The sequence below is a fragment of the Ochotona curzoniae genome, unplaced genomic scaffold, assembly GCF_017591425.1.
Source record: "Ochotona curzoniae isolate NIBS_2020 unplaced genomic scaffold, NIBS_Ocur_1.0 patch401, whole genome shotgun sequence".
Classification (NCBI taxonomy): domain Eukaryota; kingdom Metazoa; phylum Chordata; class Mammalia; order Lagomorpha; family Ochotonidae; genus Ochotona; species Ochotona curzoniae.
The window spans coordinates 941076-953317 of NW_024466975.1; the positions used below are offsets into that span (position 1 = coordinate 941076).

The 12242-nt window shown below is 40.6% G+C and overlaps 1 protein-coding gene across 1 annotated transcript in view; it reads right to left on the bottom strand.

Moving 5' to 3' along the window:
* The window catches only part of LOC121167627 (phosphatidylinositol 4-phosphate 3-kinase C2 domain-containing subunit alpha-like), a 101075-nt gene that overhangs the window by 64472 nt on the left and 24361 nt on the right, over positions 1–12242 (bottom strand). The window contains exons 2-3 of the mRNA XM_040997167.1: positions 5121–6020; positions 4885–5048 (exon numbers count right to left, since the gene is read on the bottom strand). Coding sequence (XP_040853101.1) covers positions 4885–5048; positions 5121–5955 — 999 coding nt within the window. The 5' untranslated portion in view covers positions 5956–6020. The remainder of the gene's footprint in view (positions 1–4884; positions 5049–5120; positions 6021–12242) is intronic.

Here is a 12242-nt window from a genome sequence, read left to right on the forward strand (position 1 = left end):
AGCTTTGCTTTTTGCTTTTTACAAATAGTTCTGCGGTTGTCTCCTTGACCTCAAACTTGTTATTTTGGAACTTTTCAAACAGAAATAAAAAGCAAGGCAGCATAATGGAAACACACATATCTACTACTAGCTTCAACACTTATCATCAACATGCACAATCCTGTTTCGTCTATGATTACCCTAGACATCAATATTTCACTCAATTCTACTAAAGAAAACAATTACATTTCATTTATAAGTTTTTCAGTATACAATTCTAAAATACGAGTTTAACTCAACTACCTACACTCATTATTACACTGAAGTAGTAATAGCTTATTAACTTCTTTGCAGGTCAGTTTCCTCAGGAATAGACTACTGTGACTGCACAGAATTCTTTTGAACTCACTGCATCAGTTGTCTCACTGACTTTCTTGTTTTTCAGGGAGGGAGCAGGTGTAGTGGCACAGCACGTTAGGACACTGCTTGGCATGCTCACACCCAAATCAGAGTGCTGGCTGGAGTCCTAGCTACTCTCCTCCTGACTCAGCTTCCTGTTTATGTATCCTGGGAGGTAGCAGAGGACAACTCAAGTACTTGGCTCCATGTCAGCCCTGTATAGCACACACATGGAGCTCTAGGCTCTTGAATTTTATTTGGTTTAGGTCTGGCTACTATGGACATCTGGGGAGTGGGCCAGCAGATAGAAGATTCTCTCAGTCCATTGCTCTGCCTTTTGGATACAAAAATTTGGATAAACATTAGAGGAAAAAAAAAAAGGAAAAAGCTCAATCTAAACATGTACAATATAGATAAAAAGCTTATAAGTTCTTAGGTTTTGAATCTATGAATAGTTTATAACCCATCTATCTAGAAACCTCAACTTGCTTAAGATGCTAACTGCAATAACCTACCTGTGATAATCTGTTTTCCATAGTTAGCAGCTGACCTTTCAACAAAGCTAGAATTTAAAATATAGATAGTGGGGTCCAGTGCCATAACCCTAGTGGTTGAATCTTTATTTTGCATGCACCTGGGACCCAGATGGGAACTGAGTTCGTGTTCAGGCTGCTCTACTTCCCATCCAGGTCCCTTCTTGTGGCCTGAGAAAGTACTGGAGCAATGGCCCAAGGCCTGGGGACCCTGCACCCACGTGGAAGACCCAGAAGAAGCTCCTAATATCCGATAGGCTCAGTTCCAATCATGTGACCAAAGATCATTCTGTCTCTGCTTCTCTCTATAAATTTTCCTTTCCAATAAAAGTAAATAAATCTTTAAAAAAAATACAGAAAATGAAATACATTGATCTTTTATGTTAACTTCAAGATAATCTACGTATTGTGGCTATTACATCACATACAGAACTGATATTTAAGTCACGGAAATGTCTGAAGGTGAACTGGGTGCAGATTCTGGGTTGCCTAGAAAATCAAGGGCTTTGTTTTCTACCAGTTCAAGGTTTGGCCCTAAGCTCAGACCACTACATGAATGAACAGCAGCTTCCTTTTCTTTGATATCAAAACTGCAATTTGCTTCCTTTTCTTTGATATCAAAACTGCAATTTTCCATACCCTGAATGCTTCAGGTTCTAGGCAGACGCCCTTCCAAAACAATTGTAAAGAGACTACATGATACCATACATAAATTATTTCCTCTCACAGCTTACTATAAAAACAGATCTAGGGAGAAACATCTGGTATAGAAGTTTAATAACACCATTTGGGACACCAAGATTCCATGTCAGAGGGCCTGGGTTCAAGACACAGTTTCACTCTCTACCCTAGTTTCCTGCTAATGTAGGTGATGACTCACCTGACTCCTTGCCTCACATGTGAAATTCCTAGATTGACTTTCTGGCTCCTGGCTCCTGGCTGCAGCCTGGTGAGCTCAGTCTACTGCAGGCTTTGGGGAGTGGAGATCTCTGTCTGCCTGCTTCTCTTTCTTTCTGCTTTTCAAATAAATAAGATAAAACAAACTGTTTTCTAAAAAAGGAAGAGATTTATGGTTGAGGAGGGATCAAACATTGACCCAAATGTGAATCGAGCAGTAACCTGGACCCTAGAGCTTGAGAAAATTAGAGGGATCAGTGTTTCTTTTAAAAAAGAGAGAGAAAGAAAAAGAAGAAGAAAAATAAAAACAAAAAGAAAAAAATTTAAAAAGAGAGAAAACTTACAGAACATAAAATTCACCATTTTAAAATGTGTAATCCAGTGGCTTACAGCATATTTGTAAAGTTGTACAACTATGACTGCTAACTTACTCTAGAAAATTTTCATTACCTCTCTCCCCAAAAAAATCCTATACACAAGCAGCAATATTTCCAAATTTCCTCCTAGCTCTAAGGCCCTAAACAAGCACTACTTTGCCTTCTTGCTCGGTGAATTTTCCTTATCTGAACATTTCAAATAAATGGAAGTAGGTGTTTTTGATCTGGTTTCCTTCACTTTGCATGTTTCCAAGTTGTATCCATGTTTTTAGCAGGACTTCCTTCCTTTTGTGAGTCAATGGTATTTCATTGTATGCATACACCACACTTAGTTTAATAGACATTTAGAAAGCTTCTACTTCTTGGCTATTATGAATAAAGCCGTTATAAACAATCCAATTTGGTAAGGAATTTAAGCAGACATTGCACAAAAAAAATACACTAATGGTCAGTAAGCACATGAAAAAATACTCAGCATTTGTCAAGGAAATGTAAGTCAAAACTACAATAAGGAATCATTTTATATCCATTGGTATGGTTATCATGAAAAATGACCAACAATAGCAAGCTTTGAAGAGAATATAGAGAAACTTGAACCTTAATATCCTCCTGTTGGGCCCAGCGCATGGCCTAGCAGCTAAAGTCCTCGATTGAACGCGCCGGTGATCCCATATGGGCGCCGGTTCTAATCCCAGCAGCTCCACTTCCCATCCAGCTCCCTGCCTGTGGCCCGGAAAAGCAGTCAAGGACGGCCCAAAGCTTTGGGACCCTGCACCCACGTGGGAGACCTGGAAGAGGTTCCCGGCTTCGGATCGGCACAGCACCGGCCGTTGTGGTCACTTGGGGAGTGAATCATCCGACGGAAGATCTTCCTCTCTGTTTCTCCTTTCTATATATCTGCCTTTGCAATAAAATTAAATAAATCTTAAAAAAAAAAATATATCCTCCTGTTGAAATAGTTAAACAGAATTATAGCCCCTCTGGAAAAAGTTTGGTAGTTCCTCAAATAGTTAAACAGAATTCCCACACAATCCAGCAATTCTAGTTCCGGGAATATTATTCCCTTTTGTTTTTACCAATGATCCTTGAATTCAAGCTTCCCCTTCTCCATTCAAATACTTTAGGAAATGATGATTATTGAGTTATTATTTTTATTTTTAGAATTATTTTTATTATTTGAGTTATTATTTTGAGTTGTTATTTTGATTAGTTACTAATGACAATGAAGGAAATAATTAAATAATGTCACAGATTCTCCTAATTATTTCAACTTCTGAAATTACCTTGTGGTTTCAAATAAAAAGTTACTAAGAAATTATTTCATAAAGTTTGTATTAGAGAAAATAAGTATTAAAGAACATAATTGGATATATTTCTTAGTGGGAGTTGAATAGAATACATTTTGAAAGCATTCTTTTTCTGGATTCTGATCATGGCATCCAAAACACTTTTTTCCCCTAAACCTTCATCCCCTCAGACATGTAAACTGCCTTTATTAAATGCTATTTTACTACTATTGCCTGAAATGTAGCGTTAGTGCTGATCTAATTTGCTAATTGATGCAATTCATGCTAAGGTTAGAATCAAGTTTGAACATTTGTAGGATTCATAGGTTATCAGAAGAGCAAATCACAAATCGGCAATTGTGGAGTGTAATGAAAAAAAATTAGTCCTACTGTCTCTCCTCCAAGGGAAAACATCTTGCTCTACTTCCCCTTGGGTAATTTTTTTAGACAGTAAAACTAACTCAATCACTTCACAATAAAGGCTATTGCTGCATCCTTCATCTTATCTATTTTACTTGAAAAAATAAGAGCTAAGGAACAAAAAGAAGGGATCCTACATAATGAGTAGATAGAGAGGCAACTATCTTCCATTGCTTCTCAATCACAGCCAGATCTTTGATTGAAACTCTATTTATAATCTTAGAAAAGATAATATTAATAGCAATCAATTTTTAAGTTTTTATTTCAGAAGCACAGAGAGAGTATTGTCTCCCCGCGCACACACACTGGTTCACTACCCAAATGTCTAGAACGTGCCAGATCTGCCCATGGGTGATAATAACCCAAGTATTTGGGTGCACTGCCTCCCAAGGTCTACATTAGCAGGATAATGGAGTCAGAAGCTAGGTTCTCCAACATGGAATAATGGTATCCCAAATTGCATTTGTCTTAAAAAAAAAAAAAAAGTTTTTATTGGAAACTCAAGATTTTTTTTTTCACAGAGAGAATGAGAGACAGAAAGATCTTCCATTTACTGGTTCACTCCTAAGTGGTCTCAACAGCCACTACTGATCCGATACAAAGCCAGGAGCCAAGAGTTTCTTCCAGGTATCCCACAAGGGTGCTGGGTCTTCAGGCTTCAAGCCGTCCTCTACTGCTTTCCAAGGCCATAACCAGGGAACTGCATGGGAAGTGGAACAGCCAGGATACGAATTGGAGCCCATATGGGATCCCTGCACATGCAAAGCAAGGACTTTAGCCACAAGGCTTGACCAGTAGGCCAAATGTCCTTCCAGCAAACAATTTATAAATTGACCTAATAACATTTAATCATTTGCCACATAATCTAAGAATCAGAGCACAACTAGGAGTAAATAAACAAGGCTCAAAACGGAAAATACTTCTTTTTCCTAACAACTTAGGCACAAAAATATGAACTCTCAAGTTTCAGAATTTATTAAGAAAAGACAGTACCTGAGAAATTTGGCCCTGGACTTTTGCGAGCTGAGTTGTTCGAATATTTAAGGACTGGCTTCTTGTTACAGTTGCCCCAGAAAGAGACTTTCCATTCACCTTTCTTTCAAAGTGACAACTTGCTGGTGATTTTTCTTCAAGAAGAACAGCCTCCCAAGGATCCTCTGCAAGTAAATTTGGTATACTTTTTTCCTCTTCATGGTCTAATACTTCCACATTATCCACCTTAGGTTTACTGAGAGGATCCAAGTCTAACCATTCAAATTTACTGATACCCTCAGGCTTTGGAGAGACCTGTAGATTGCTGGTCGTAGCCTTAGAATTTGTTATTTCCAAATCAGTCCTTGCTTTCCCATTTTTTAAAAATTCTGATGTGCTAGCAATTTTATCAAACAGTTTTGCCATTTCAGGACTGACTCTTGGCTGATAGACAGGTAAGCTTCCCTGGGGATGAAATGGCGTGGCAGGTGTCAAAGGATATGAAAAATATGGAGACTGTCCTGGAACACTTAAATATATGGGTTTTGTAGATGGCAAAGTAGACATTCCTGGATTGAAGCCATTCTGAAATGCAGCCTGTTTACTGTAAGTTGCAGGATAAATAGAAGGTAAAGTGTAACTGGAAGGCCCAGATAATCCAGGTGGCCACTGTCCTCTTTGAATAGTAGATCCAACATAAAGTTGCGCTGAAAACGAAGGGCTCAGAACATGAGTAACTGGCGACACAGGTGTTTTTCTAGGCTCGAAGTTCTCATCCAATAACAGTTTCTCAAGTTCAGCTTGAGTGAGCTTTTCTACATCAATATCTACTCCTCTTTTTTGGGACTCTGATTCAGGAAACACCATCAGATCATAATCTTCTTGGTTATAAACTTGTGCCTTTTCCCGTGAGCTGCTTGACAACTCAATGCTTCTTTGATTGTTAGTCACTTGTCTGTCCTTTTGCAGTTTTGCTAAAGCCTCTGCTTCCATCTGTAAAGCTTCTTCTTTGTCCACATCCTTCGTTCTTACTGGTTCCAGGGATGAAGATGAACATTGCTTAAATCCATTGCTGCTGGATATCTGAGCCATGTCCACTAAGAAGAATGAATCTTCCCCTAATGTTTTTTATCTCACAGCTCCCAAAACAGGAAAACCTAGGTACAAAAACAAATATAACATTTAATCAGATCTTCAAAACACAAATAAATGCATTTTATTCACGACCTATACCATATGATCGTGAATTTGAAACTACTTATATAAATACATTACCAGGACCTGGCATGGTAGCCTAGCAGCTAAAGTCCTCGCCTTGCATGCCCGGGATCCCATATGGGTGCTGGTTTTAATCCCAGCAGCTCCACTTCCCATCCAGCTCCCTACTTGTGGCCCGGGAAAGCAGTAGAGGATGGCCCAAGGCCTTGTGATACAGGAGATCAGAAGCAAGCTCTGGGCTACTGGCTCCATTTCAGTGCAGTTACAGCCATTATGGTCACTTGGGGAGTGAAATCAGCAGATGGAAGATCTTTTTATCTGTCTCTCCACTCTGTATATCTGACTTTCCAATAAAAACAAATAAATCTTTTTAAAAAATTCACTACCAAATAAACGAAATGAACAGATGGGTGAAATGTAGGTTGAAGGAACAATTAATATCATGTACACTACATGGTTAAAGAAGCCGTCTAGAAGTTAAGAGTGTACTTCAAAAAGTTCATAAAAGGCTGGCACTATAGCTTGGCTGGTAAAGATTCTTTATGTCACATTGCCATTCCACATGGACCCCAGCTAGTGTCCCAACTGCTCCAATTCTAATACAGCATTCTGTCAATTACCCAGGAAAAGCAGGGGAAGGTGGTTCAAGTACTTGGACCCCTGCCTACCTACACGGGAGACTCGGAAGAAGCTTCTGGCTACTGGCTCCTGGTTTTGGCCTGGCCCCCTTGGAGGTTGCAACCATCCGGGGAGCGAAACAGGTGGGAGATCTTTCTCGTTGCCCCTCTCTCTAGCTCTCTGTAGTAAATAAGTAAATCATAAAAACAAAAAAACATAGAAATTTTCACATATGAAGTTAAGAGGCTTTTCTGTTGCAGAAAAAGCTGAAACCCATGGATATGAGAGGTCTTTAAAAGTTATTAAAAGTGTGTACTATGGAAAAGCTGCAGACCTGGTGTGATGGTTCAGTGGCTAAATCCTCAACTTGCATGAGCCAGGATCCCATATGGGTGAAAGTTCGTATCCTGGCTGCTTGACTTCCCATCCAATTCCCCATCAGTGGCCTTGGAAACCAGCAGAGGAAGGCCCAAAACCTTGAGATCCTGCACCCACATGGGAGACCTGGAGGAAGCCCCTGCTCCTGACTTTGGATCAACTCAGTCCTACCATTGAGGCCACTTGGGGAGTGAATCAGTGAACAGATCTTTTTCTCTGAATCTCCTCTCTCTAAAAAATTGCCTTTCCAATTAAAAAAAAAAAGTTACTCATAGATTTTTCAAATCTTATGTACAAAAATAAACTCATAATTCAAGTCTACTTTTCCATGAATCTTTTGAGTTGCCCTCACTCATGACTGTAACCTATTTCCTGACTTAACAGAAAAGTGGGCACAGTAAAATGAAGAAGCTTTCATATGAGCTGTCACAGTGGCTTCCGTTAACCAGTGGTGCTTCTAGCAGAATTCCTGGCATGAAACAACTTAAGTGGCAGTCACATATTTCTTAAGAGTTCATATAGAGTTTAATATTATGCAAACAGCAAGTCAACATGGTTTCAGTCTTATTTCTTAAATAGCTCAGAAGCCAATCATCAGTGAGAGCAGCCAATATGTAATCAATAAAATAAGGAATATTATTTCATCAAGATATCACATGAAGCTGATTAAGCAATTATTCTAGAGACATTTTTAAAGTATAATGTAACAGATTAAGATAGGACAAAAGTGAGTTATTAGTTATCAGTAACTGGAACACTTCACTCAAGGGTTAAATTATAGAAAAAGCCATGTGACTGTTTTAATGACTTTCTGCAATTAAACCAAGTTATAACATCAAACTATCAGGCCTGGCGAAACGGTTCAGTGGCTCAATCTTCGCCTTGCATATACCAGGATGCCATAAGACGACCAGCTTGTGTTCAAGCTGCTCTGCTTTTCCATCCAGCTTTCTTGCTTGTGGCCTGGGAAAGCAGTAGAGGACGGCCCAAGGCCTTGGGACCCTGCACCCACATGGGAGATCCAGATGGAGATCCATGGGAGTTCCAGATGTCTTCCGTGGGACTCAGCCCAGACAGACCATGGACCATTCGTAAAGTAAACCCATGGACAGAAAAAATTTGTTTCTCCCTTTCTCTGTAACTCTGCCTTTCAAATAAATAAAATCTTTAGAGGAATGCCATTACATTACTCCAAAAAGCTACTAGAAGGTTTTCCTTTTTATGGTAGAACACAAAACAGGCATGTGTATACTCCAAATCCATATGCTTCATTGTACATAAACTTTATATTAAAGAAGGAAAGTACAAATATCTATAATTTATTTCAAAATACATCAAAAGATTAGATGAACTGACAAAAGCAATAGATGAGAATGTAGAAGATGGGCAAGTGTAACAAAATGTGGGCTTTTGTTTTTAAGATCTTCCATCTGCTGGTTCACTCCCCAAGTGGCGACAAGGGCCAGGAAAAAGCTGACCAGAACCCAGGAGCCTGGAACTTTTTTCAAGTCTCCCAGGAGGTACAGGGTCCTAAGGCTTTGGGCCATCCCCTACTGCTTTCCCAGGCCACAAGCAGAGAGCTGGATGGGAAGTGGAACTGCCAGGACATGAATCGGTGCCCATATGGGATCCTGGCATATGCAAAGTGAGGATTTTAACTACTGAGCCTTTGCTCTGGGCCCAGTTACAATAAAATGTTAACAGTAGATTTTAGGACTATGGCATGGCAGTAGAGCTGCCATTTGCAATACTGGCATCCCATGGAGGTATTGGTTCATGTTCTGGCTGTTTCAATTTTGATGCAGCTCGCTGCTAATGGTCTGAGGAAAACAGAGAAAGATGTTCCATTGTTTGGGTCCCTGCCCTTCAATGTGGGAGTCCTGGAAGAAGTCTGGGGTTCTGGATTTGGCCTGGCAAAACTCCAGCCACTGTAGCCATTTGGGGAGTGAACCTATGGTTCATCTAAAGATTTCTGTCTCTAACTTTTTGTATCTTTTCAAATAAATAATCAAATCTTCAAAAAAAAAAATCAGTAGATTCTAAACAGTAAGTAAATGGGTATTCACTTTGAAACTCTTCCCACCTGGCTACCACAACTGAAAATGTTCACGACAAACTGTATGAGGAATAGAATGGGTAGAATTTGCTTACATGCCTTAATGATGTGACTGTTGCTCTTCCCATAAAGAGCTGAAGCAGGGCCTGGCATGGTGGCCTAGTGGCAAAATCCTCAACTTGCATGTGAGGATCCCATATGGGCACAGGTTTGTGTTCTGGCTGCTCTGCTTCCCATTAAGCTTCCTGCTTGTGGCCTAGGAAAGCCATCAAGGACAGCCCAAAGCCTCAAGACCTTGCACCCATGTGGGAGATCCAGAAGAAGCTCCTGGCTCTTGGCTTTGGATTGGCTCAGATTCAGCCATTGTGGCTACATGGGGAGTGAACCAGCAGACAGAAGAGCTTTCTTTCTGTAAATCTGACTCCAAAGCTCTTGAAGGGAAAGTTGGATATACAGAGAGGAGGAGAGACAGAGGGAAAGATCTTCTGTCCAGTGATTCACTGCCCATGTAGCCGCAATGGCTGGAGCTGAGTCAAATAGAAACCAGGAGCCAGGAGACTCTTTCATGTCTCCCATGTGCGTGCAGGGTCCTAAGGCTACGGACCATCCTCTACTGCTTTTCCAGGCCACAAGCAGGGATTAGAACTGGTGCCAATATAGGTTCCCGGTGCATGCAAAGCAAGGACTTTTAACCACTACGCTATTGTGCTGGAACCTAGTTCTTTACAATCTTGATCTGAGTAGGCTTTGGGACTTGTAGAAAAGGTGACCCTTTGAAATTCTAAGAATGGATATTAAGAAACTTTCCTGAAAGAACGAATAGAAAAGCCCAAACACCAAACACCAGTCCTGAATGATCATCTCAGACCATCCGGCCTTAGGAACAGTCTGGTTGTAAGTGTTTATTTACTGTCCCATCAATATATGCTTAATATGGGTGTAGATAAAAATGAATCTATGGGAGATATGGGAAGTAACATTATCAATAACCTCAATTATATCCTTAATATTACTACACTTTTGTCTGAAATTGATGACCCAGAAATAGCTATAATAATAGACCTCTTATGTAAATTATGCTGTGACTTAATAATGGATATAGTATGTATGTTGGAGCTTTTGAGCAGAGGTGACTCCATCTTCCTAAACTACTGGTGAAATGGGGCCACCTCTCCTATCACTCCTGTCAAGAAACTCCAATGTACGTAAGCCCTCTCTTATCACTCCTGTTAAGAAGCTCTAATGTACGTAAGCATGTCATGAAAAACAAGTTATGGTAAAAATGATAAAAGAAGAAGAAAATGTGTCTTGATAAATATGTAAAAAAACATGTTTCTCAGAACTAAGAGAAAGCAAGTATTGTTGTAATAACCAATCAAAACGTAACAACTGCTTGCTTGACCCACTGAATTGTATAAAAACCCATGCCTTGGTCCCAGTCACTGAAGCCAGCAGGTTCCCACTAGGCCAGAACTAAAGCCCAGCAGTGGCGCAAGTGGCTAAGGGTCCTCGCCTTGCACGCCCGGGAGAATCCGGCAAGCTCAAAGCAGTCGAGGACGGCCCAAAGCCTCCCTGCACTCCTGGCTTCAGATCGGCATAGTATCGGCCCGTTGCGCTCACTTGGGGAGTGAATCATTGGACGGAAGATCTTCCTCTCTGTCTCTCCTCTCTGTATATCCGCCTTTCCAATGTGCCCAGCAGACTTCCACGAGACCGAAGTCAAGGGCGCTCTCGGTGGCTTCCCCCATCCTGTTCGGTGTGTGCTCGCTTGAATAAACGCTTGATTGCAAGCATCCATTCTCTCGACTCGTGGCGTTTGTTCGAGTAACCGGGCTTGGCATTCGCGACACTGTCCACAAACATTCCAGATCGCTATGGCCACGTGAGTACCAAAGATGGGAAAGGCAGCAAAAGAAAGTACTCAGATGAGCTGAAACTAAACACTAGGCCAAGGAATCACTTGGAATAGTTCACTTATCCTCAAATAATTAAGTTTTAATCTTCCAGGCCCAGCGCCATGGCCTAGTGGCTAAAATCCTTGCCTTAAATGCACCAGGATCCCATATGGGCGCTGGTTCTAATCCCAGCAGCTCCACTTCCCATCCAGCTCCCTGCTTGTGTCCTGGGAAAGCAGTCAAGGACAGCCCAAAGCCTTAGGACTCTGCACTCGTGTGAGAGACCTAGAGGAGGTTCCTGGATCCTGGCTTCAGACTGGCGCAGCACAGGCCCTTGCAGCCACTTGGGGAGTGGATCATTGGATGGAAGATCTTCCTCTCTGTCTCTCCTCCTCTCTGTATATCTGACTTTGTAAAAAAAAAAAAAAAAAAAAAAAAAAAAAAAATTTAATCTTCCAAGGCCTCTTCCACCAATACTCCTTACCTCCACTGAATGCTGATCAACACCCTTATCAGTGACCCCTTCCTTTGTATTGTCAACTTCTCCTTTACTCCTGGCCCTCTGGCATTTAAATTAAAAAAAAAAAAAAAAAAACCTTACTTGTTTTCATCATGTTGAGGGAGAGGGGAATTTCAACAATTTCCCTTTAGACTCCAGTAGCTTCTATTTTAATTTTCTTCATTCAATGCCAAACTCCTCAATAGAATGACCTAGAAATGCCTGTCTTTATATTCTGTCTTGGAAAACATTACTTTGGGGAGGGTATGGGGAGGAGTTGAGGGAATCCCAGAGCCTATGAAACTGTCATAAAATCAAATGTAATTTTAAAAAAAGATAATGAAAATAAATTAGTTAAAAACAAAGAAAAGCATTACTTGTTCTTCAGAGTCCAATTAAAATGCCGCCTCCTCTCTGAAATTTTTCCTAAGCAGTTCTTACCAAAATTCATCCTTTTTAGCATAACCAAAAATTTTCATCACTGTTTTCTCTCGAATTTTATAAAGTTGCTATTTTTGCAGGCTCAGCAGCCTTGCTTCTAGAGGTAGAACATAACATTTCCTAGGAAGTCTGCTTATCTCCCCATATCCTCTGCAGTTAAAATAGGACTGAACAATTCCTGTTCCGTACAACTCCAGAGGATCCAAGCCTGATTCATCCGTTAACCCAGGACTTCTGTAGGAACTATTTAGAAAGGACTTTTGTCCCTGGGGTT